The 26,128-nt window shown below is 38.4% G+C and overlaps 4 protein-coding genes across 6 annotated transcripts in view; 1 reads left to right on the forward strand and 3 right to left on the reverse strand.

The window, feature by feature from the left end:
* LOC122653048 (protein Iojap, chloroplastic) lies at positions 1-6,151 on the forward strand. The gene is made up of 5 exons (XM_043846978.1): positions 1-341; positions 4,188-4,314; positions 5,054-5,192; positions 5,308-5,396; positions 5,940-6,151. Exons 1-5 carry the CDS (start codon positions 120-122, stop codon positions 6,059-6,061), a joined length of 699 nt encoding a protein of 232 aa, XP_043702913.1. The 5' UTR covers positions 1-119; the 3' UTR covers positions 6,062-6,151.
* The window catches only part of LOC122653047 (tRNA (cytosine(38)-C(5))-methyltransferase 2), a 25,605-nt gene continuing 3,921 nt past the window's right edge, over positions 4,445-26,128 (reverse strand). Inside the window, exons 3-11 of one of the 3 annotated variants that reach the window (XM_043846976.1) lie at positions 24,263-24,356; positions 24,016-24,134; positions 23,748-23,870; positions 21,883-22,207; positions 21,715-21,809; positions 20,862-20,927; positions 20,698-20,762; positions 19,297-19,405; positions 4,445-4,457 (exon numbers count right to left, since the gene is read on the reverse strand). In XM_043846976.1, coding sequence (XP_043702911.1) covers positions 19,327-19,405; positions 20,698-20,762; positions 20,862-20,927; positions 21,715-21,809; positions 21,883-22,207; positions 23,748-23,870; positions 24,016-24,134; positions 24,263-24,356 — 966 coding nt within the window. In that variant the 3' untranslated portion in view covers positions 4,445-4,457; positions 19,297-19,326. Of the gene's footprint in view, positions 4,458-18,987; positions 19,406-20,697; positions 20,763-20,861; positions 20,928-21,714; positions 21,810-21,882; positions 22,208-23,747; positions 23,871-24,015; positions 24,135-24,262; positions 24,357-26,128 lie in introns of those variants that run through there. The other 2 variants (XM_043846975.1, XM_043846977.1) reach the window with 2 other exon arrangements.
* Positions 9,247-10,522, reverse strand: LOC122653049. Its single transcript, XM_043846979.1, has 2 exons — positions 10,080-10,522; positions 9,247-9,514 (listed from the first exon to the last, which is right to left on the reverse strand). Exons 1-2 carry the CDS (start codon positions 10,324-10,326, stop codon positions 9,354-9,356), a joined length of 408 nt encoding a protein of 135 aa, XP_043702914.1. The 5' UTR covers positions 10,327-10,522; the 3' UTR covers positions 9,247-9,353.
* LOC122653045 (pentatricopeptide repeat-containing protein At3g54980, mitochondrial-like) lies at positions 12,099-17,512 on the reverse strand. The gene is made up of 2 exons (XM_043846972.1): positions 14,752-17,512; positions 12,099-12,349 (listed from the first exon to the last, which is right to left on the reverse strand). The coding sequence occupies exon 1, from the start codon at positions 17,488-17,490 to the stop codon at positions 14,881-14,883; it is 2,610 nt and encodes an 869-aa protein (XP_043702907.1). The 5' UTR covers positions 17,491-17,512; the 3' UTR covers positions 12,099-12,349; positions 14,752-14,880.

A 26,128-nucleotide genomic window follows, 5' to 3' on the forward strand; every position in this document is an offset into this window, starting at 1 on the left:
CTCTCTCTCTCTGAAGAAACCTTAACGACCCTCGTTTGCTGTTTTCTTCATTTTTTTCTGGGTAAAAGCCCCTGTTCGACGGTTTCTGCTCAAAGCCCTCAAAGCCCAATAAATCTCTCATGGCCTCGGCTTTAGTCTCTACTAGTTCTACTTTTTACAGGCCCTCATGTATAAACTCAGCAATGTTCAGACTGCAATTGCAGAACAATTTGAAACCGTTTCAGAAGAAAACTTGGAGTCAGGACTGGCAGCAGCTCACTGTGATCAGGAGGGATAAGGTTGGAATTATTAAAATCCCCAAAGCTATGAACCCTTCAGGTAGCAAGGATGTGAACGGAGAGGTATGCTTCGTTTTCTTCATCTTTAACCCCTTTTCATTGTTCTTCTTTTTAAACGTCTCTCCTTTTAGTTTATGCCTTAACGGGTAGCTATGGTTGTTCCTCTAGTGGTCTATCTTGTTCTACGCGTTTGTTTTTATTGTCCTTTTCCCCTTCTAATCAGTTTCTGAGTTAAACATTATCTTTCGGTGTTATTTCCATTTCTTCGGCAAGACTTTGAAGTCAGCCGTTACTGAGTGGAATTGAGTGTGATAGAAGGAGATACAAGGATTTTGGTCGATGAACACCTGGATGGGTTATTTAATCAAGCACTCAAGCTACATGAGGATGGTAGCGAAGAAGGAGAGATGCTGATGAAATCTCCCTTGTCACTCATCATACATTAAGATTTAAACAAGCATAAAAATCAAAACCAGATTGCCCTTCAAATTAAAGAGAGAAAATGAGACCGGTGGCATTCATGGGCTGGACAGGAATATGTAATGAGGGACTGACGGCAAGTTCAGATGTCCTAATTTACCTCCATAATATGGAAGCTATATGAAGGAAAAATAAAGCCTGATATTTAGCATATGGAGTGTCATGAGCTTGGAGTTGAATTTTTGCTGTACATTCTCCTATTAAGGCCTTAGCTTTGACTAAAACACCAACACCCAGTAGAAGATTAAGTGGACATGTTAACGGCTGAATGTTGGAAGATTCTAATGCTTTTTAATGTGTAGCTCTATGAGGAAAAGATGAGCATTTCCTCACAATTGTTGCTTACATGAGAAAATAATGCAGTGATGAATTGTGCAATTTAGTAGCATAGACCAGGAGTCGTACGATTATCACTTCAGGCTATTGCAAAGTTGGTTTCCTAGAAAATTCTCACCCAAAGCTGTATATGCTAGCCTGTGTTGTGCATCACTTGGCATTAATAAACATTGCATAGCATGTTCTCTATTGGGAAGACACACTTTGTGATGTGTGATATCCTTCATCAAACGATTTATCTTGTCATGTTGAGGGTAACCATGGCTTTATCATGCTTATGCTTGACAATTGTTTGTGCATCCCAGATATCACCCCAAAATGAGAGAAAGAAACTGTGTTACTCAGTACCATGATGCCACGTGAAGAAACAAGGGAATGTAGTTCATTATGCTGTATTATTTGACTTGCCCTTCCCATGTTACCTACTTTGTCCTATGTTACACAACCATTGTTACTCGGTACACTGACCCAAGCTGAAATAAAATTGTTGTGCAGGATTATTCTCCTACGTCGGGTTAAGTTTTACTCTTTTTAGTGGGGGTGGGGAGTGGGAGGGGGAAGATGGAAAATAAACACTTGTGTTTACAGATGCTGCTCAAGGTGATGGACTATCTAAACCAGATTCTAACTGAACCATGAGTTGAGTAAAAATTCGAACATCTTTCCCCTCCCCCCCCCCCCCCCCTGATTCTGCTTCTACACCCATATTTCACCTGGGAAATTTGTTTCTTTCTGTTAAATTGTGCCGTATTTTTCTTTTTCTTTTGTTCTATTCATTATGTCCTAGTAAATCTTGCCACTTCCCGCCCTCCCTCCCTCCCTTTGAGTGTGTTTGCATTTGGGCCTGGACCACCACCTCACTGAAGTCAATAGGCTGCTGCATCATCTGACAGTTTTTTTCCAACTTCCCTTTCTGTAGAAATTCTTTTTTTCCCCCCTCCCTTAATGTAGTCCTAGATAGGTAGGAGACCTACTAGGAGCCAAACAATAGGATCAAATAACAAAAGGGGCTGCTGGTTCGAATGGACAGCACTGGGATTTAGGTCAATTCCTAGGGTTTGGGTTGGATATTGGGAAAGGGGTTTATAGAGTATTAATGGGCAGGTCTAGGGGGTCAATATGGTATAAAAAGGTTAGGGTTTGGATGAGTTTTGAAATTCTGTAATTTTGGGCAGAATTGAATTTTAGGTCAAAATTAGGGTTAAAGTTAGGTTTAGGTTAGGGTTGTCTTATATGGTAATGATAGGCAGGTGTAGGGAAGTCTAATGATATAGGTTTTATGATGTTTGAGTGAATGGAAGTAGGTTAGATGAGTTGGAAAGCAAGATAAGGTTATTGGAGACAATTCCTAATGGAGGTAGGAGTAGGGGATTCTAGGGTTTAGGGTGGTGGGGGTTTGATGAAACTTGGATTGAGTGTCAATAATGATGTAAGGGATGTATGCTGAAAGTTTGGTTTAAAACTAATGGATAGATTTGAAGTTATGGAGGAATCCTAGTTAGGGTAGGAGTGAGAAGAAGAAGGTTTAAACAAAGTTCAGATTCAAACTTACTGGATTTGAAGAGATCTTCAATGGCAGCAGCTTTGAAGATGAACAATGGGGTCTCCCGATCTACAAGATGCAAGGAGATAAGTAGCAGCCCTCCCGATCTTCACGATGCAAGGAGTCGATTGGAGATCCACCAATCCCTTCACCTTGATATCACTCACAAGGCACACTCACGATGGAGTAAAGGCAACAAGCATAAAGCTGAGTTTTTATTAATCAAAATTCGTATGTAATGCTGGCCTCCCTTACAAACTTATATAGAAGACTTAAAAATAGACTTAGACACTAAAAAGGAATGGCCTAACCCTATCCCTAACCTATTAGGTAACTTAAACTGACTAGGAAACTAGAATACTAAAGGAAATAGACTCAAAACATGGCTGGACTTATAGAGTCCTAATCCAACCCAACTTACATCACATGACCACTTAAGTTGTCACATGACCACTTAACCAAGTCACATGATCACTTAAATTGAACCAATTGGATGCAACTAATTTGAACCGGTTCAATTAAAAAACATAAAAATAACCTAAGTATTGGGTTAATCCCGTATGCAACCTATATACCCATATTTTAGGTCCATAAAAGTGGCCTATTACATTAGAAACCCATGGGATCAAAGGCCCAACATGTATGTAACCCAACCCTAGACTTATTCCCAATGAAACAAGCCCTATTTGGTGACGAATCTGCATCATCCCTCCTCCCTTTCATTTTCTTCCTTTTCTGCTTTCTTATTCAAAATCTACTCTGGGTAGGCAAAAAAAGAATCTTTCTTTGTAAATGCAGAACCAGAAGATGAAACAACCTCTAGTAGCCATTTTGACCTGCATTTTGTTCTTGATTTGTTCCAAATATATCCATTACACCTGTTTTCGCTTTCTACTTTCCCCTTTGTACAGCAATGTTCTCTTGCTTCCAAGTATTTATTTTACTTTCTCTTTTCTTCTCCATTTTATCTATTCTACTTACTTAATAATACGGAAATGCGTCCATTTCCTCTGCATTCACCCCGATCTACGATACTATCAGAGTGAAACAAGGGATCTAAAGAAAAAGAGAGGCTAGAATATATTAGTAACAAGTAAATCCTTTGTATGTAAGAAGACTCGAGAGATTTTGGGGATAAAGACCAATAGCAAGGCATGAGACGACCCAAAAAGCACTTGATCATGATCAACTTTGGATCTCCATTTCAGCTACAGACTTTTAAGGGATTCAATTGATCCCCCCTCTTTTTCTATAGTTGTTGTGTTCTTTTTGCCATACTTGCTAAGAGTTAAGAGTTGATGGCTTGATCACATGCTGTTTAAGTCCTTATTCATTGGCATTTTCCTCTGTTATTTAATTCATTTTTTTTGCTCACATTCAGGTTCCCTAATACCCAGTATCTATCCATATGTGTATGTATGAGTGTGCACGCATGTGTCTGTATGTGTATGTGGATTTGTATTTAAGATTCATTTCTCATATCTAAAAATCAGTTGGTGTTGTGTTGGTGTCTATTGTTTGTGAGTTGACAAACATGTTGCCTTTTGTAGAATGTAATTGAAGACACAGATGACATGCTCGATGAACTGCTTGAGAAATATGGGAAGGTAGTTTATAGAAGTAAGGATAATAAGTCCCCTAGTGCAGAGGCTGATGATGATGCTGAAAGCTTGTCATGTAAGGTTATTTATATCTGAATCAGAACCTGTTATGTATGATCTTGCTGTTATGTTTATAGTTCCAGCATTTATAGAAATTTTCTTAGTAATAATGCTTGGTTTGTCTTTACTCTTTATCATGCTTTCACCATTTCACAAATTCTTAACTGGGATGAATCTGCTACATGATTATGATAATCTTCTAACCAATGATGGACTTTCCTGTACTGAGCTTCTGTTGTGGAGGCAGGAGCCTTCAATATTTTCTGAGGTCCATAAAGCCAGGAAACATTTCCTTTTCTTTATCATTTATCAGAAGATTTGGTACAGATCCTACATATTCCTCAGTAAGGCTACATTTGTTTTCTAGGAAAAACCGTGTAAAATGAAAGTTTTCAAGTAAAATCCTACTTTTTTGTACTGATTTACATGAATTTTTTATGTGGGCTTTACCTGGAAACAAACAGAGCCTAAAGGAAATGAAAGCCAAAACAGGCTGTTTTTTTGTTTTTTATGCATGTTCTATGGGATAGCATTAGCTTTCTTCTGGCAAATGATTTTCCCTATGCCTAATTAATTGTGTCAAGTTGGTCTTTTTCCCATTCTCAGAGATTGGCTGTGAATTGTACCTGTTCATGTCTAATTTTTTTTCGCATGTTTTTGCATGTTCATGTCTTTTTCAATTGGCTATGATTGCCTTCTAAGTTTCTCAGATGACAATAATGCATTGGATTCTCCTTTTCCTGCCATTCCTGTAGTTGCTGTGGCTCTGGCAAAGGTTGCTAGTGAGGTGAAGGCTGCAGACATCTGTGTCCTCTTTGTGAAGCCTCTGGTATATTGGACTCGATTTTTTATTATTGCCACAGCTTTTTCACGTCCTCAGATCGATGCCATTGCGTATGTGATTCAACCTAAACTTTTACATGTGTGATGGATTTGTCTTTGGCAGAAATGACTTAGCTCTCAGTTTATATTTTGAACAACATTACTGTCAATTTCCTCCAATGTGTAGGTCTAAAATAAGAGATCTAGCTGAGAAACAATTCAGAAAAGTTCCATCTGGTGACACTAAACCCAACTCATGGACCTTGTTGGATTTTGGTGAGTGCTTTAATTTCTCATTTTCCACAGTGCCAATTGTAGAAAACTGGAATGCTCAAATTGATCCAACCATTTATAACAGCTTGACTCAAGCAAGTAAGCTCAGTGATTAATGTAAATATATTCCTTCAAAAACTGTCTTTTTATTCATCTATCTGCTTACCTTTGACATGCTAACACACTTATAGAGGGTGAGTGGGATGAAATTATATTATCTACAAACTTGTTACTCTTCTCATTTGTGAATTATGCAATGGCTCTGAAATTAAAGCGGGGTTAATATTTACTGATCTCTCCCCTCAACCCCCCCTCCCCAAAAAAAAAAAAGAGAATAAAAAAAGCCCATGCACACGTCAACGTTTTCTTTGAAACATGAATGTTCGGGGTGTTCTGGCACCAGTTCTCTTAGTCCACCTGTTTTGTTGCCTGTGAGTATTTAAGCTAGGGAACATATTCCCAGTTGACAAATAGAATTCATGGACTGAAATAAAAATAATTTGACAGACCTTATTTTAATGTTCGAAGTGGTTTATTTGTTGACAGGTGATGTAGTTGTCCACATATTTCTTCCTCCACAACGTGCTTTATACAATTTGGAAGAATTCTATGGAAATGCAACATCCATTGAGCTGCCTTTCGAAAATCAATCATCAATTCGCAGTTAAAGGATTTCAATTACTTCTCAAGATATCTCAGTTCTGATGATTCAGATTAATTACTACCTCCAGCAGGTACATTCTGCATTTTGACATGATTAAAGATCAGCCGAGGGTCTCGACAACTCCATCAATAATGAACCTTGAACATGAAATATTGAGCACAGTCCACTTGCCGAGGCTGGTGAATCTTCTGTTTTTTATAGGTAGGCTCCAAGGAGAGTTGAACTCATGACCTCTTAATTGTGAGGTGTTGGTCCCGGCCAACAGAGCTACCCCTTGGGGTTGTGAATCTCATTTTATGGTGAAGCTCGAGGCAGGAGTTCAAATGTAACTTATTTTGGTATCACAAGGTTGATCAGTTTATCTATTCTGTCCTTTAAAGAGCATTTTCAAATTGACAAAATTTGTCCTTGCAACTGGCACCTGAATCAATGCAGAAAGTCAGGACCAACTGAGCTACCCCTTGGGGTTGTGAATCTCGTTTTATGGTGAAGCTTGAGCCAGGAGTTCAATTGTAACTTATTTTGGTGTCACAAGGTTGCTCAGTTTATCTATTCTGCCCTTTAAAGAGCATTTCCAAATTGACAAAATGTGTCCTTGCAACTGCCACCTGAATCAATACAGAAAGCCTGGAAATTTATGGTGACAATACGAGTCCCCTCGTCTGCTTTACAATAATTTCTTTTGCTGCTTAGGAATAAATAGGGGTTTCATTTTACAGAGGAAATGACATTGTAGTGGCAGGAAATTCCACATTATGTGATATTTTTTAGTGTCAAAACCTCCCATCTGGGGTGTGGTGGGGGAGAGAAACAAATCATAGCCTCTGGCTTATTAACTAATAAAACTTGTTGGCAAGAATCCGACAGGCTATGAAGAAATCTCCTGAGAGGGTCTTACTTTCAACCCAGGAAGAATGTGGCATCCTTGTGGAGTTCAACCTCAGAGTTTTCTTCATAGTCTGTCGGATTCTTGCCGACAAGTCAGTTTCAAAGGCATTAGGTGTAGGGAGCTAGCTCCTCAAGTATATGAAGACTCCAAGGACATGAACTAACTGATGTGAGACTATACCTCTAAAAATCCCAACATCTGAATGCACACACATGTGAGAACTTTCCATTACTAAGTAAAAACAATGTGCCAGTGCTATTATTGAACTTGAGTTCTTCATCACTTGATTATATATTACCTTGGTGGGATAGGATTTTGATTGGTTTCTACGTTCAAATTGATTCTTCCAGTTAGAACTTGATTACATATCAAATACATGAGATAGGATCCCGACTAGTTGCCTCTCTCAAATTAAATCTTCTTCTTGTTAGAATTTTACTATCTCGGAAACAAAGAGCTAAGTTTTTTAAGAACATTGGGCTGTAGTAGAATTAAATTCCCTGAATTCAGCATACATGCTTAGTCATTTCTTCTTGGTACTTGCACAATGCCACCACAGAAACGATCCTTCTCTAAGCTATTCTGATTCCCCCCACCCCCACCTTTTTTCTTTTTCACTTTTTTTAAGGGGTAAATGGGAGGGGGTGTTTGAGAAGCATTACTACCCAGTGCACGACGCTCCCACCACTGTGGGGTCTGGGGAGGATCATAACGTATGCAGTCTTACACCTGCTTTCACAGAGAGACTGTTTCCAGACTTGAACCCATGACCACTTGATCACAATGGAGCAACCTTGTCGTTTCACCAAAGCCCACCCACAAGCAAATAGATCTATTCTTATTAAATATGTTCTCAGCTTTCTCCCAACATATTTGAGGTGGTGGTTTTTATTTATTAAAAAAAAATTTATTCTCAATTGGACTCTATAAACTTGCAGCTTTGGAGAGGTGAATCTGAGGGGCATAAGAAAATATCTTTAATTTCTTGGACCAATATTTGTAAACAAAAGAATCTAGGTGGTCTTGGCTTCTGCTTGAGTTCTGTAAATCTGTCATAATGAAGCTCTCCTTCTCTGACTTTGATGGAGAGACTTAAAAAATCCTTTAAACTTTATGCAGAATTCTCAAAGCTAAATATACTTTCCAAGATTAATATTATTGCAAACAAATTTGTTCTAAAAAGAGAGGGGGGGGGGTCTTGGATATGTTGGAATAGCACTGTTTGGAGTGAGGCCTCGTGTATCGAGCGTCTGTCATGTTTTCTATTTCATCATTTGATAAAGTCTCTTAAGTTTATGGTTGGAAGAAACTGGAATTCTGCTTTACTTTTTGCTGTCTTTCCTTGTTCTATAGCATCTATTATTTCTTAGATTCCATTGGCTATTAAAGACTATGATGACTTCTTATTTTCCTATGCCAAATCTGGTATCTTCTCATATTATTGACTCTACTGCTTGGCGTTTTGTTTCTAAAGATCAAAATCCATCCGTTTCGTATATTTTTGTGGAAAATGTTAAATGGAGGTGTTCTTACAAGGGATAAATTAAGTTGGTTTTTCAATATTGACGATTGTTCTGTGTTTTGTTCTTTGGAAAGAAAAATGGAATGACATTTATTTATATCTTGTTCTTTTTCCAAGAGAATTTGGGTAGCAGGATCGTTGAGTATCTGATCTGAATATCTCCAAGCTTCGTCTTTTTTTATTTGATGGCTAATTTCATGAATTTATCTCCTTTCATTGCTACAAATAAGTCCTCAATAATCATAATCTTTTCTATTACTTGTTATTTTCTATGGTATGCTCGCAAAATCAATCAGGAAGCAGAAGCAAGGGGATCCTCTAAGGCCTGCAAGAAGCAAGATCATTGAGAGCCATAACCGTAGACATTTGGACTGACTGTCAAGAATTGATAGACTGAATGGAGAATAGTTCCTCACTAAGATCAGTATTTCAAAACAAGATAGGGCCCAAATATCAGAAGCACATAATTTAGTGCACTGCAAGGCTCATGAAAAGCGAAAAAGAAGTCCATAGAATAATACCTCCAAAAGATAAAACATATAAAACACTCGCAGGACTACCAGAATTCAGTGTTTGGGGAGATGTGTTCATGCGTTTGTTTGTTAAAATTAAAGATTATTTTCAGTTTGGCTTCACATGCATACTAATGGGGGCAAATGACCTTTTCTTATTCTGTTAATAAAGGGACTCAGAATCATTTCTGAAGGAAGAGAGAGCTTTTAATATCACTGGATTCAAATATTGCATCAGTTTATTGTACATGTATCAGGCTCTCATATGACTTTAAAGTGAGAAATTGCCTTCATTGAGATGAAATATAAAGAAGTAAACAATGTCTATAGCATTCTAATTGGAATAAGAGAAGAACCCTCATATCCTTATTCATTAACTGAAGTTCTTTCGAGGTTTTCTGACCCATGTATGTTCTTGCTGATCAATGTCCTTCAATTTCGTCGATGATGGCAAACCAATCTGATTACCATGACCATTGATATTCAGACCTCCAACTCTTTCAACAGTCAATTCAGGCTTTTGTACTATATTCACTGCTCTACAAGAAAAAAAAAAATTTAATCAAATGAAATAGAAAACCAAGTTTCAATCTCAAGCCACTGAAATTAATTATGAAATAAAACAGAAGAAGAAGAAGTCAATTACATCTCTTTCCTTCATTCAAACTCAAGAGCTCATGCATGCATGCATAAATAAATAAAAACAAGTGCCTTCCCTTCTTCATGGTTTCTCTCTTAAGGAATTAGCATGTGATAAGGGTACAACAATTAGATTAAATTGTTCTTGCTCATGGAACCCCCTGATCAAAGATCTAAACTTGTGCTATGCAACTATTTCCATCCAAAAACAAGAGTCACAAATATATTTGCTGGCTATTGTTTGACCTTGAATATTTTTCTTCCTATTTCACCTAAATCAATAAAGGAAATATCAATTTTTTTCACCTCCCTTAATTGTTTAATCCATGATTAAACTCACAGAACTAATACTAGGTGATTTTGAACAAACAAATTCCCTATAAAGAGTGATAACAGAAACATTGAATATTAAAAGAAGAAAAGTAGAATTACTAGACAATCTAGTTTCATCACAATGTACCTGGACGAGAGAACAAAAACAGAATTACCCAACAGATGATCACAAGAAGTGGTATGAGATGAACCACATTCTCCCCAAGCGACTTGAGATGGGAAGAAGTTTCCTTCTTGGTGTCGTTGGAGGTGGAACTGTACAATGGTAGCTTATCATCATCCATGGTTTTCAGGCCTTGAGAAGGCTTTCCAACCGGTGGTAAGTTGACATTGAACTCACCAAAGGCTCTTCCCGTGCTTGATGATCTGTGCATCCTTGAAGGAAGAGAAGACAGAATGAAGAGAATAAAAACAGAGTTGCATAAGAGAACAGAGGAGTTACAGGGAAGGAACAGAGAATTATGGGTTTTAAAGGCAAAAGAAGATTAAAACCATCGATGTGCTCGTGAGGATAGCTGAAATTAAGGAAAGAAAAGTACAGAGTAAGAAACGTCTCTGTTATCTGTCAGAAAGAAGATTCAGTTCATTGACTGCATTGATTTCCGAGCTTCCCCAGTTTGGAATTTAAAAAGTTTTTTTTTTTTTTTTGGTTTTTTGATGATAGAAAGTTAAAAAGTTTTTTTTGCTAGAATTAGAAGTTACCAAAACTTTCATGGGGAAAGTCAGTAACAGTAGGCTACCGTACTTCGGCTGTGATGGAATAGAAAGTCATACTTCTCAACTAGGGATGTAAACAGATTAGATTCGACTTGGATTGTGTTATATCCGCATTCGTATTCGCATTCGATTAGTTTTCGGACGGATTCGGGTAATGCTAAACGGACATGGATACGGATCGAATATTTTATCCGTTTACATGTAAATATAATTTTTTGGATGGCTATAGCCTATCCGTATCCATATCTGTATCCGTTTAGCTTTCGGACGGATTCGGATAGTGCTAAACAGATACGGAAACGAATTTTAATTATTCATTTACATCCCTATTCTCAACCCTCATGTACATGGCATGTGTACCGTGCTCAGCTTTCCCAGTTCGATCCAAGCCGTCTAAAGATGAGCTCGTCCACGTGACTAGCTGTGGTGACGCGCCACAAGATGTACGACACATTAAAACCCCACTCATGCTTAAGCTTCCTAATATAGGATGGCTCATGGATGGTTCACTGTTTTTACTCTCTAGGATTTTTTAATAGGTTAGGATCTAAGTTATTAAAGTTCAAATCGGTCGCAAAAACCTTAAAACCAGCCTTCAGATCTAAAAACCCATTGATCCAGCGACCAAAACCATTGAATCAGCCAAGTCAAATCAACCAGAATCGATATCAATCACGGTTGATTCAGATCGGAATTGGCAAATTCGACCAATCTGGTTTCGATTTTTGAAACAGTGGTTGGGATCTGAGAAATTACACTTTTTTTTAACCCCATAGTTGAGAAAGGAAACTGGGATTGTTTCACTATTTCATTAGGAGGCTATGTAAATAATTCAATTTTTTTTTACTCACATGATGATTGACAAAAACTGGATTAAACTCGGATTTAAACTTGTTGTAGAGCTTAATTTACTTGTTATTTTACCATAATTGATAAGAGAGAAGGGTTTCTAGATATGGGTCCACTATGAACCTATCACAGCACACCACCAAGGGGTGAATACCAATACTTGGACTAACAAAAGGGTGCAAGACAATTCTCCTTTAAACCCCCCCCCTTTTTCAACCTCTTCATACACAAATGCGGAAATGCCCCATCTTCCCATCTCCAGCACTATTTCAACCCTCTCCACCTTACAAGCTACAACACTCACTTGCTATTCTCCCCTACATTCATTGCTCCATAAGTATACATTATTTGCTCTCACTCCTTGACAGTTGAGGGACTTGGAGCTTGATATCTCAGATGGATTCCTGTAAATGTAAAAATGCTCTATATTATTGTTAGCATGAAATAGTTTTAAACATTACTTTACAACGTCAGAAGTTCGAGAAAAAAAAACTACGAACTTAGCTAAACTCACGTTAGTGATTTGTTTTATTGTCACTTAATAATTCACACCTTGTGCTCTTTATCACTCCGAGCCTTTCATCATCAACTGTGGTTATTTATTTATTGTTAGATCATTTGCCTCAATAGCTTGATATATGTACACTGGTCATGCGTGTAGATGGTTTAGATGATGAGCATGGCTGATTGGAAACAGTCTTATACGGATAAACACCAACCCCTTTGCTCTATTGGTGCTCGATAAAATATCAATCCAGCATCCATCCCCCGTTTCTGCTTTTTCACATCTATTCTTGAAGAATAAAACTTCATACAGGAGTACCTCCTCACCTGCCAAAACATAAATCTTGTCAAAATAACATTGTAGGGAATCCTTGGAAGTGGATTGAACCAAAAGTGAATATGCCACTAGAGAGTAATGTATGAAGCAATGACATACTTGAGGGGCAAACCTGGTAGGATGAGCTAACTTTCTGCAAGTTTAGACATTTTGAATTCTCAGTTTGCAAGAAGAAAGGATGTAAAGATGCAGTAGGTTCAGAAACCATAGCTGTGCTCCCAGGTTTTTACAAGTGACTGCCTGGAGAAGCCTGACCAGGTGGTTCAGAATTTGTCACCAATGATCATATGTAGCAAACTAGCAATTATTAACTAAACTAAACACTCAATCATTAAATAAAGGTAATGTGAAGAACACACATCAATCATAATTTTGATTTAGCATAGGCAATTCAATGCCTTCAGATTTCATATCTTCAAGTTGTAAAGACACTTTTAATTCTGTTATTCCATATCTTTGAATTCATAGGCAGTCAGTACAAGCACGTGTGACCTAATGGATAAGGCTTCTGAATTCTAGATTATTGGGGGGGGGGGGGGGACTGGAAGTAGAAACCCTTAAATGAAAAGGCCTATTATACAAGGCCAAATAGGGAAAGCCATACAATAGCCCTAGCCCAATGAAAAGAAAATGCTACCAGCCAAGCAACTTCCATAGGAGATGAACATAATAAAGTGTACATTTGTATCACATTTTTTACCTATCTAATTAATTAATGAGCCCCTGCCCAGCCAGCAAACCCAGAAGAAAGCCAGAATCTTTATAGGCAGGTTAATTGATCCATTTGGATCTGCTGGTTTCTTAAATGGTCCCAATAGGGTCCAATGCCTCATAAAAACTGTAACTTATCTATGCTAAAAATAAAAGGTGAGCTTCACCATGTGTTTTTTCTTTTTTATTGTTGTTGTTGGTGTGTGGATCCTTAAAATGCTATTCTGTCTTGCACAGAGATTGATCTATGTTAAACTAAGACAGCAGTTACAACAGTATGGAACCCATTAAACTGACATTGAAAAAATTTCCTATGTGTCATGTCAGTAATCCTTTTAGGGAGTCCACAATTAATGAAATGGATGTCATATATGAGGTGGTGGTTAAAGATCACAATCGAATAAATAGGGCACTCCCTAGACTTAACAGTAAAATGCACAATTCGGCAAGATTCTAACATTTCAATCAAACCTCAGTGTTACAAGATGATGGAGAAACTCGCTAAAGGTAATACCAACTCCATAACACCACTGGACATTAAAAACAGCTAGCTGGAAGAACCGGAGAGCTGACGTACGAATAAAATGCAGCATCATGCCACATTTGAAAACCTAAGACTGTTTCAAATCACGACTAAATGTTTCCTATAATGCAGTGGAAAGAAAGATATGATGGAAGATGGCCCTCAGATTGTAGGAATCAAGCATAAAAGGTTCATTTTGAACAAGAAAGTAACTGAAAGGTGAGTGGAACAGTTGGGAGGTGAATTTGATGTGATTACCCTTGAACAAGTTTCAGGTTCCTCCATCACCTCTCTTTATTCTCTAGCTTTCCTTCTTCATCTTCCTCCTTTCTCTGCTGCATATTTTCTTGAATATTACTCCAAACATGACTCAATGACCACGAGAACACATTTTAGTTTAGAAGGATACTATAGCCTATTAGTTGGAAGTGCATACAGATGCAGCAACTAGAATATAACTGGGACATTTTCCTACACTTTCATATACATGACTTGAAGCTAACCCTATAAAATCTCACAGTAAATCATACTGCCTAGAACTCAACTTTTCATATATTTATAAGTTATATAGATCAGAAATTATTAATATGTTAAGGTACATGAGAAACATGGTCCTTGCCCAACAGCATGGTCATGATCTACTTGTAGAAAGAGGAATACTGAACATGAGCTCCTGGTACAGAATGCTGTTGAACATTAGTTCTTAGGACAGAATGCTATCTAGTTTGTTTCACACCATTGATATTTCAACTGATCAAATTCTGTCCAAAGAAGTAAGTGGTGACAGCACAGCTTGGTTAGTTGCAAAATTCATTTGCAAAGGAGCTTGGCATAAGATGCAAATTTTCTGTTACAAGGTAATGAAGTGCAGCAATAATATCCCATTTTGTGAAATTTGATCATTAGTGATTAACTAGTAACCCAAGTATTCAATTGAACAAAAATAAGTACCATACAAAAAAAATCATGCTTAATCTAATAATATGACATGCAGTGTGCTTATGGTTGCTACCTTCCTGAACATACAGAAGAGCATAGGCATTAATAAAATACTGCAAGGTTCCACAGAACTTCTACTGTGATGGTAAAAGAAAGAAGCTTAATCCAGTTTAGAATAGAAGAACAAAATGTTGTTTGTAGGCACAGTAAAGGACTCACCCATTTTGTAGCTGCAGTTGGCAAGCGAAGATATACCACAAGGTTCTGTGGTATTTTATGCATATCATAATAAGTAAACTTGATGCTGCGAACAATTTGTAATGATTTGAAAAGTTGTTCTAAGGAACCTTATGCAACAGTAAGGGGGACGTTACCTTGAAATCTTGAATTTACAAGGATATCATATGTTGTATCATCAGGTGTAAGGCCTCTGTCTAGCATTTCATCGTGCAACCTAAAAGCTTCCTGTAGATTTCCTTCCTTGAAATATCCAGCTATCAATGTGTTATATATAAGAACATTAGGGGACATTTTCTTCCTATCCATCTCTTCCAAGACTTTGCGTGCATCCTCCAGCTGCCCTTTATTGCAAAGACCATGTACGAGAACACTGAAAGTGATAACATCAGGCACAATACCCTTATTTAGCATCTCGGTGTAAAGTTCTGAGGCAAAGACTATATTGCCTGATTTAAGAGATCCATCGATCAAAGTGGTGTAAGTTGCTAAATCACATGGAATTCCCTCCTCACACATTCTCTTATGCAAGGCAAGTGCTGCTTCCATGTTATTTAATTTTCTAAACCCACCAATCAGACTATTATAAATAACAGTGTTTGGAATTAAACCAACTTCAAGGAGTTCAGTGAAAATCTCGTGTGCACGTCTCATATCCCCTCTTTTACTGTAGCCATCTATAAGAGCATTATATGCAGCAATATCTAACTCTAGACCCTTTGTTTTCATCTCATTCTGAATTTTCAAAGCAAGATCGATATTATTGCTTTTGCAGAAACCATCAATCAAGCTTGTATAAGTGACAACATTAGGGGATACCCCACTCTCACACATTTCTCGATAAGTTGTCAATGCCGAGTTCATGGAACCCTCTTTTATGAATCCATCAATAATGCTATTGTAAGTCATACAGATGGGAATAAAGCCCTCCTCCTTGAATTTCTTCAACATTTCAGTTGCCTCAAATGTCCGACCAGCTTTGCAGAGACCATTTATGATTGTATTGTATATGAAGTCATTTGGAGCAATCCTTGAGCTCAAAATTTGTTCATGAACACTGAAAGCTTGGTCAATCTCACCTTTCTTGAAATACCCATCCATCAGAGTCGAATAGGTGACCAAATTAGGTTTGGTACCCCTTTGAACCATTTCTGACAAAACAGAAGATGCTAAGTCCATGTTCCCTCGCCTGCAGTGGCCAAGTATCAGATTGTTGTAAGAAACTGTGCTTGGTTCCACCCCCTTCGTCAACATCTTGTCCCACAGATTGCAAGCTTCAGCTATCCGACCATCTTTGCAGAACCAGTGTATAAGAATATTGTAAGTGACAGCATTAGCTACCCCACTCTCAACCGCTTCATCACAAAGCTTAGATGCCTGTTCCCACAATTGAGCTTTCAAGAAACCCTTGATCAAGGAGTTGACAACAAAGACACTAAGGGGGATACCCATAAGTTTCATTTGGGTATAAAGCTCATGGGCCTTCTCCATATTTCCATTCTTGCAGCAACCTTCAATGACTACTGCAAATGTGACTTTGTTTGGACAGATTCCATCCTCAGCCATCTTGGAGAACAAATCCAAAGCACTATCCAAATTGCCTTGTACACAATACCCCTTAATCAGGCTTGTCACAACCACCAAATTAATAGGCAGGCCGTCATTTACCATTTCATCCTTCAATCTCAACGCCTCCACCATATTCCCCTGCTTCATACAAGCTCCAATGACGTCGGAATATGTGATCTCAGATGGACCCCAGCCCATATCTTTCATCTCCTTCAACAACTCAAAGGCAGCCTTGGAATCAGGTTTCTTACAAACAGCCCGAATAGCAGTTGTATATGCGACTGGATCAAGTTCAAATCCTCTAGCTTTCATTCTCCGAAAGCACTCCTCCGCTTCCCGGGGATTCCGTTCTTTTAAACAAGCACGCATCATCACATCTAGAGTGAAGCAATCGCATTCCATTCCTTCTTCCATCATCTTCCAATACAAATTTCGAGCTTTATCAGTCATATTCGCCCGAACCAAAGCATTCAGAAGACTATTCCTATATGCAGTCCCAGGGACAACCCCGTTCTCAGTCATTCTATCGAAGCTTTCAACTGCCTCTTCGAGCCTCCCAGTTAGTAAATAACTATTCAACAAATAACCAAACACACGGGGATGTGATTCACACCTTTTCGAGCTCTCAATGAGGCGGTCGACCATAACACTTGCGCTAGGGATAGAATTACCAGAAATCCATTCGTTCAGCTGATGTCGAGCAGCCCAAGGGCTCCTCGACCGTGCGAGGATGTGGAGCAGAAAGCACAAAGGATCGACACCTCGGGCGAAACCTCTCTGTTTCTCAGCCCATTTGAAATATTTAAAAGCCAACATAGGATCGTGCTGGTTATTCAAAAGAACTTCAATTACGTGATCCTGACTGACGTCTTTATCTCGCTGAATTTGCGAAAAGGGTGAGGTAGTTTGAGCATACTTGGATTCTTCAGAAGTGGGCTGCTCCAAAATCTCAGTTTGGGAGTTTGGTTTCTCTGGAGATTCCATCTCTGAAGTAGGTTCTTCCAGAAAAGCTGATCCTGAGACGGGTTCCTCCGAAATCATTGTTTCTGAACTCACGACTCGATTTTGGGTCTGCGAGCAGAGGGACTTGGGATTTCTGCAGGAGCGGAGCAGCCATGGTGAGATAGTAGAAGGAGCATTTGAGAATCTCATCGGGCTGTTTTCAATTAAGCTCGAATCTAATAAACCCTACCGATCAAAGTTCCTCTCCGGCAATTTGACAAGGTTCACGGTGTTGCAGGGTTTAAAGGGGTTTCGGTAATCAGTATTCAGTTGTTTCCTTTTGCACTACAAGTAGACTTGTACCAAACAGGTCGGACCAACGAGGTGCGCGGACCAGCTCAATCTGGTTTGAAACTAGGGGTGTAAATGAATAGTCGAAATCTGTTTCCGTTATCCGTTTAGCACTATCCGAATCCGTCCGAAAGCTAAACATATGCGGATACGGATAGGCTATAGCTATCCGAAAAGCTATATTTACATGTAAATGGATAAAATATCTGATCCGTATCCGTGTTTGTATCTGTTTAGCACTATTCGAATCCATCTGAAAGCTAATCGGATTCGGAGATAGCACTATCCGAACCGAATCCGATCCATTTACATCCCTATTTAAAACCAATGTTTCTGGTCCAATTATAAAACAAAGGCCAAATGAGGGTGACATCAAGGTTATAGCCTATAGGTATCGACTATCGAATGCTCGGTTGGTGCTTTGACGGTAGATTGCAGGACGTCATGGGTTTGACTCTCTTATCTTCACCTTGTGTCATAAGGTACCCCTCTCCCTCTTGCATAAATGTAGTTAAAATCCCATTGGCCAACGAGATGAAGAAAGTGCATCTTAGGGGAATCTCCCTTGCATGGTCTGAGGAATCGATATCGGAATCAACCAATTCCATGGCTATGTCATATCGGTGGATCAGTAAGAATCAAGGGTAAAAAAGTTTTAAAAAAATTAGTTGATCCACTCGTTCAGATGAACGGGTGGCGGCCAATCAGTTCGACCAGCTGGACCGGGTTGCACAATACTGCTACAGATTGTTTTATGTCAATAGTTCACACAAATCTGAACTGGTCTAGAAAGCATCCTCACTTACTAGTAAAGCATATTATCCATGCCCTGTTTCTTTTATCAATTGTGAACTTGTGATACTTGCAGTGAAGGACCTTCTTGATCAACCAACCTCACAGGGAAAACCAGGGATTCGATCCTCCATACCTTCCTCTGAATTCATATCATAGCACTGCAATTATAAATTTTGAATTCATCCTGGAACCAACTTGTTTGACATACTTTACTCTTAACCTTCCACCAGAATGCTATTAAGTCACATTTGATATAATAATTCTGGCACATTGAATTTTTGATCTCCCATGGTGTTCCAGACCATCTTACCATGCCCAAGAAAATCAAAAGGAGGTCCAGCAAGAATAATTAGCAAAAAATTTAAACCCAACAACAACAATCACTGCCCATCAATGACCCTTCTTTCAATGATGGAAAATAAAATCATATTATTGCAACAAAAAAAGAATGCAAAACCTGACAGCACTAATATAGATTAATATTTTCAGATTTTCTTGGTTGATTACACATCAAGTAATATTGAAAAAAAGGCACAAAGAAACACTGATAGCAACACACTGTTGAATTTGCATCACATAACTTAGAAAATACAACAATCACCAGTAAGTGTGTAAGGCTATCCGCCGTGCAGTTTAACTGGAGCAAGTCTTGCATTTGAATCATTGAGGGTGAAACACAGTATGGGCAGGGATGCAACGATCCAGCATTGGTGTTTGTACTGTCTTTAATCTGACCTTTTTTGAGACCCTTCACCCAGTCCTCTAGTTGCACCCACCCAAAATGTGTAGGAGTCCGCAGATCACTATACTGAAAGTCGGGATCAAGCAACAATTTGTGTTGGTCAAAATTTACTGATGAATTCACAGGACTGATGTCACCTCAAGCTGATATCATCAAGATCATAATGGCCCAGCAAATAGATAACGAAGTAAGGGTGCAACCACTGCTACACTTAGACTGTTTCCCAACAAAGCGTATCTGCAAAAATGAGTTAAGTTGATTCACTCACCAAGACAAAAACACCAATCAACCAAGTAAAAGTCTGAAATACTTGACTAGGCCTTGTCCCAGCTACTCAGGGTTGGCTACACAACTTCTGTGTACAAATCCACTCTATCCAGAGAAATATCCTCTGTTTAACACATAAGCAGTCATGTCTACAGTCACCAATCCACTCAGGCCACCTTGGCTTTATTTACTGACTCCAAAATAGCCTAGATTTAATGGCGACCTTTTTGTTTTAGGTGATCCATATACTACTGGAATCTCAAGTCTCACATAAAATGAGTATGTCTATCAATCTAAGACCAGTATTGTAAGACAATATATGATGCAGCAGCAAACCAGGGCCATTGGTTGGGTCCAATAATCTGATCCTATCAATTGGACCACTCTTAAGTGTCCAGATTCAATGAATCTGACCAGTTTCAGATTTCAGTAAGGAAACCTTAAAGAGTCCAAATCATGGGGCCGTTTTACCAGCTTTTTCTTATTATTTAATGTAGTAGTCATAGTTGTCAAGGCGGCACCTTGGCATCCAGGCACTAATGGGAGTGCTAAGTAATGGGGCAACTTACTTGACTCATGAAAGGCAACCCGCCTTGGTCACCTAGGCCACTAGGCGTCCAACCCGCTTTTTAAACTTTATATTACGTAATTTTTTTAGGGATAGAGAACGCTACCTGGGTGCACGTGGTATGCTGCACAGAGACACGGGTGGGCAAAATGACCATCGTGTCCCTGTAAAATTCCGCCTTTCCATGGGGGCACGGCTGTCATTTCACCCACCCCTGTGTCTGGGCGCTGGGGCAGCATACCGCATGCACCCAGGTACCGTTCATTCTACCTTTTTTTATTCTATTTCTTTCTTTGTCATTCGCGTACAGATTAGAGGGCACCCCGCTACAAGGAATCAGGGCTATAAATTGGGGGGGGGAGATCATTTGCTGCCTGAAACCGGAAACCCTTAAACCTCTCTTGTGGTCTTGCCCAGCAAGGCTTCTCCCGCTATTCCGGCTACTGCTAACAGATCCAAACCGGGTTTTGGAACCCTGGATGACATCAAAATCTTTTCAATTTTCATGTTTTAAGGTAAAGGAAGACAGCATGATTGGGAAAAAAATTATCAGGTTTGCATAAAAGTTGCAAATTTGGAAGGAAGGGGAAGAAGAGTTAATAAGCTAATGTGTATTTTACAACATGATCCCATTAAACTCTCATATGATATAAAGCAATAAACATAAACGAACATCTAAGAACACATAACGTACCGTTGTTTAAGACCTATGTGCTGTGGAAATTGGAAATTCTCTGGGAAAGAATGCAAATTAGCGACCTGAATAATATAGAAAATCAGATTGCATTTTCAGATCTGGATACTACAACTTAAAGAAGATGGTATCATAAACTGGAGATAACTGTGAAGAGCATTTACCTCCCTTGGAGTGAAGTATCTGAGTCCCTGATCCTTCAATGGAGTGGACTTTCCCTTCTTCTTTGGCTGTGTGTTTGTCACAAGTAGTTAAGATTTAACAATAACAAAATAAGAAACATCATGATAGCTTTAATAAATGAGAACTCATAACTAAGAAACCATATGAAAGAATGTTAGACAGCTATTCCATAGACAATATGAAAAACCCGCATTCACATCCAGTAGGGCAGTGCCAACTCCAAAATGTATCTCATCTAGTGACAGAAACATGCAACGTATCAAAAAACAAGCATGCTAAGTTGGTAAAGCCTTTGACAGGATACAAAAGACCTGGTTTCAAAACTGATCTCAACCATGGCCACAAACCATTTGTCAACTAATAAAGGGGAAAAATTAACAGAAAGTGCACCAAAGGATTCATTCTTTAGAATGGTCAAAGAAATTGAAAACCGATATAGGGAGAAAAATTTATGATTTGTAAAATAAATTGGTGAGTGTCACCTCATGCATGTGTGAGACAATTAGGGTAAAGCTGTCAGGGCACAACTTTATATTCTACCAATAGGAATCCCAGGTTTCTTCAAATTATAATTTTGCCACTTATTATACTATTTTTTGGTTAAGCAACATATTTTTTTTACATCAGAAAGCATATGCTATATCTAAGAAATTTTTTTTGGCCTTGGCAGACTTTCTTCACAGTATAAAAGTGGTAAAAAGTATTTCCTCGTATGAGAAACTTCTATTCAAGCAAAAATAAGGCACCTGTTTTTCCTTCAAGACAGATACTGCAAAATACTTTTTTGCATAAATAGGAAACAAAATATGGGCATGTGAGAAGAAGAATTCCTACTTGGACAGTGGCCAATAGGGAGCCAGTACCCTTCACATATCTATAGTAGCTTTTTGTAAAGCAGCAGCAACGCTTGGAATCAGGATACACAATATCTGCACCACTTTCAAGGAATTCAATTCTGGAGAAGGGGGGGAAGAGAGAGAGACACACAAATTAAAAGGATACCCATGGCGCTACCCCACCTTTCAATCAAGTCCAACGGAACTATGTATTGGCTCAATGAACCAGTGCCAGAACCATTTTCTTCAACCTTTGTTTCCAGTGCTGTGCATACCATTTCAGGAACTCTAGATGTGTGAAACAAGTCCGATTCTGCACTCTCCGAGTGATTGCTATAAGGCTTGATTTCAAGAAAGTTTTCTATTGGTTCACAGGATTGGACCATGTTTTCATCCATCAATCCATCATCAGACCCCAACAAGGGGCTGGGACTCCAGAGGAGCTGGTTATTGAAATGTGGATTTTGAAAAGATAAAGGTCTCATCTTTGCCTGTTTCCGATCAAGATTTAGAAGTTATACTGATGAAATACAGACATCAGAAACATAGAACCACTTTATCCATTGATTTAATGGAAAAAAAAAAAAACAAAAAAAAAACAGCATATAGAAAGTACATTTAAGTAATGGAAATAAAAATAGGTTAATAAGTAACTACTTATTGCCCCCCAGTTACAGTGGAGTTTACTATCATATGTTTACATGCCATAAACACTTCTAATATATAGGACAAGCAGCAAAAGCCAATTATCCTAGCCTATTCCTCCACCCTCATCAAATTTCAAGAAAATTTTGGCAACAACTGAGCAAAGTCAAACTGGACTATCTTAAATCCAGCCAGCTGGTTCTGAAGTTGAGATTTTACACCATATTTCTGAGTCGAGCTAAGAAGCAGAGATCCTTAATCAAGTAAAATTGATGCAGGAACATTTACGTCTTATGATTCAAGGTCACTTTCATCTAAGATTAACAAATGCACCCCTCATAAGATGGTCAACAAAGAGAGGCCTATGGGGTTGTAATCTCACTAATCCAGGAAGGATCATATTTATTCTTTGAAAGCAAAAAAGAGCAAATGGCCAGAAATATGCAAGTGCCAAATCTACTATGGGCTGCAAAACCGAGGTTTTAAAACACAGGATGAGAGATCATCCAGGTCATCTGATCTGTATACATCAAACCTTACTTTTGCCAGATTTATCCATACAGTTGTCTCACTCAAACCCTAAAACCATAAATCAATGAACACTAATCTTCAATTTTTTGCCATGATTTCAACCCCAGCTACACTCTGAAACACCACACTGATAGCCCTTCAACCACACCCATATCCACAGGTACTGCCCAAGGATACCTCTAGTCCACCAGGCTAAAAGTAGAGCCTGGCAACAGATCAACATGACACCACTCAATTTTTCATCTCTGAGTAAAGTTTGTTAGGCTAAAATATTGTTTTAATCCAACATCATTTGAACCTTCTGAATGTGTGCCAAAAGAGATGTTTTTTTCTGTACTGGAATTTCAGCAGCCTTTATTGGGTGTTCATTGGCATTCAAGTGATATGCTCTACATCCAGTTGTTCAGAAGATATAGATACATGAAATTAGAGGTACGTGATATGAAATTTCTGACATAATTCGATTTATCTTTCACTTACGCCATTAAAGTAACTTGATCAGACTCAGCCATTAAATGCCTAGGTCTTCAAAGTTAGCTGACTAATTGCCAAGCTTGGAGCTCACAGACAGAAAAAAAATTAAGAACCAACCTCATAGTGTGAGCTTACTTATCAAATCTCCCAAAGAAGAATTGTGGCTCTCCTTTTGTTTTTGTATCTTTCCTCGCCATTCCCTTTCTTCTATGTTATATATTCTAATTGTCATCTTTCCAAGAATGTCCCAGCTGAAAGACCTAATGGGAAAGCTGAACTCTTTTTGAGCTTCTTTTTTCTTTTTCTTTTATTTCCTCCAGGAAAGATACTGCTGGTGTACTTATACAACTTTGAAAAAGTAACAGAGGGAAGCAAATTTACCAGGCAAAAATACCGAGGTCTAGAATATGGCACACAAAATTGTAAAGGATTCAAAATGAACTCCTGTGCAACAAAACCTGTTTTCACCAAAATCTCAATCATCTGCTTATGTGTATCAGATATCTGTAACAAAAAAGGAAAAATAAAAGAAATGAAAAAACAACACATGAACTGAAAAATATTCATCAAATTAAGCAAAGTTAAATATTAAAAGGGGGTGTGGGAATAGAATCCAATCACTAAAAGGCAAGTTTTTTCCTATATGGACCTCAAACCCTACAACATTCTCCACAAAAAACATCAGAGGAGGCCGCAACATGTGTGGCACAAGTTCAAGAATCTTGAGAAAAGAGGATGCACGAGCATCACCAGAGTCCTTCTGAAGCCCTGATTACAGAATTTTAACATATCAGCATAGATCACCAACAAGATATCAAGAACCAAGGAGTGAATGAAAGAGTAACAGTTAAAAGAGAAGGAAAAGAAGGAAAACAAAACAGGATCCAAGGACAAACCTTGCCGCGTGTATGGTTGGCATGGAGGAGAGAGTAGCCACACATCCGCCTCATATCTGTCTAGGTCAGCAGCCGTCAGACTTTGAATATTACCCTAAATTCACCATATGACTAAAAGTTACTACTTCATAACTAAGCACCCATATAGAGTTCAAAAAAGAAAATTACAAGTGGTAATTATATGGACAATGGATTCACTTTGGAGTTAAATTACACAGCCAGTAGCCAAAAACATTTATCTTGGGTGGGGATCAAATTCTCAATAAACACACTTCCATGCAACTAATTAAATTGAATCCCTTTCTTAAAAATATATTTAAGAAAAGCCTTAATTAAGTGGTTATGAGTCTCATATGATCAAACCCATTCAGTTACTTCAACAAACAAAATTATTAGCTTCAGACCTAATGATTAAGTAGCACCCAAAAAAATGATATAGTTTGATACAAGATAAAATGAGAAGAACCCAATTAAACACTGCTTGCAAAATTTTAAAGGCAGAAAAAAATTACGATTATCAGTAGATAAAGAACTTTAAAAACCAAGTTCTGTTATGATACGAAATGTGTCTTCCTCTCGTGTACCATATCACCCCAAATAACATGGGGAACATTACATGTTACCGTTATAAGCATGGTGGCGTTATACTAGCAAATGTGCCTTTAAAATTCTTACTGATAGTGATGCAGATTCATCACCGAAATGGACTTGTTTTTATAAGGAATAAGGCTAGGGTTGGGTTCTATACATGTTGGACCTTTGGTCCATTGGGTTTTTAATGTAATAGGCCACTTTTATGGGCCTAAAACAAGGGTAGTAAGATTGCATACGGGATTTCGTTTATTTGGTCCATTGGGTTTCTATGTTGTTCAATTTAAGTCGCAAGTAATTGTTATTAAGTGTTTACTTTCGCTGGATTAGGATTCTATAAATCCAATCTTGTTTTGAGTTCGTTTCCTTTACTATTTCACTTTCCTAGTCAATTAACTCAATTTATGTTACCTTATTAGTTAAGAATTGGGTTAGGCCTTCCCTTTTTAGTGTAGGAGTCTGTTTTTGAGTCCACAATCCAATACTACATTAAGTGGTATCAGAGCATAGCAGAAAATCATCCATCAAGGCTTCCAGAACCACCTGATCTGATGGCTAAAGTGTTGGAGATGTTCCAACAGTCATCTGCAAAGAATAGAAGTCTAAATGAGAGGTTGAAAGAAAGTCTAAAGAGCATCAATGAGAGGTTGACAGCAATGGAGAATCAGATTATTGCACCCACACATGATACTCACATTCCACCCAACTGAGGATGAGACAGGGAATCCGGCACAATCTACAGCTCATGTCCATAACCAAAGGTTCATAGAGAGTTCCTACAGTGCAGCCAACTTTTGAAGAGCATGTACTGAGTTATTTTAATATTGATCAGCCTACACTCAACCGACACCCTGGTGATTCACAAAAGGTCAAGCTTGAGCTTAAGGAGTACACTGGTACACATGACCCACAGGTGTTTTATGATTGGTTGGCAAGCCTGGACGACTACTTTGATTGGTTCAAGTTATCTAAGACGAGGAAGATGAAACTAGCTCGAACTAAGCTAGTTGGTTCAACATGTGAGTCGTTGAGAACCCATGCGAATGATCTTGAAGACCATGGTAGAGCACCCGTTACATGGGCAAAGATGAAAGAATAATTGAACAAGAAATAGGGGTCATTCCGAGCACGACAGCAAGATCGATTAAATTCCCTTCAACAAAATTACCACCAAAAGGCATTTAAAGCTGAAGCCAACTTGAAGCATCCATCAATGAAATTCAGTTTGCAAGTTGGAGATTTGTTAGAAGTCTGACACCTACAACGTAAAGGCTA

The sequence above is a fragment of the Telopea speciosissima genome, chromosome 2 (genome assembly GCF_018873765.1).
Source record: "Telopea speciosissima isolate NSW1024214 ecotype Mountain lineage chromosome 2, Tspe_v1, whole genome shotgun sequence".
In the NCBI taxonomy this organism is placed as follows: domain Eukaryota; kingdom Viridiplantae; phylum Streptophyta; class Magnoliopsida; order Proteales; family Proteaceae; genus Telopea; species Telopea speciosissima.

Excerpts from the sequence above, each read along its gene's own strand:
- LOC122653048 (XM_043846978.1), top strand. The coding sequence starts at position 120 with ATGGCCTCGGCTTTAGTCTCTACTAGTTCTACTTTTTACAGGCCCTCA. Across the intron at positions 4,315-5,053 it reads TGATGCTGAAAGCTTGTCAT|TTGCTGTGGCTCTGGCAAAG; the intron begins GTAAGGTTATTT and ends CCATTCCTGTAG. Across the intron at positions 5,397-5,939 it reads ATGGACCTTGTTGGATTTTG|GTGATGTAGTTGTCCACATA; the intron begins GTGAGTGCTTTA and ends ATTTGTTGACAG.
- LOC122653045 (XM_043846972.1), bottom strand. The coding sequence starts at position 17,490 with ATGAGATTCTCAAATGCTCCTTCTACTATCTCACCATGGCTGCTCCGC.
- LOC122653049 (XM_043846979.1), bottom strand. The coding sequence starts at position 10,326 with ATGCACAGATCATCAAGCACGGGAAGAGCCTTTGGTGAGTTCAATGTC. Across the intron at positions 9,515-10,079 it reads GTTTTTGTTCTCTCGTCCAG|TGAATATAGTACAAAAGCCT; the intron begins GTACATTGTGAT and ends CTTGTAGAGCAG.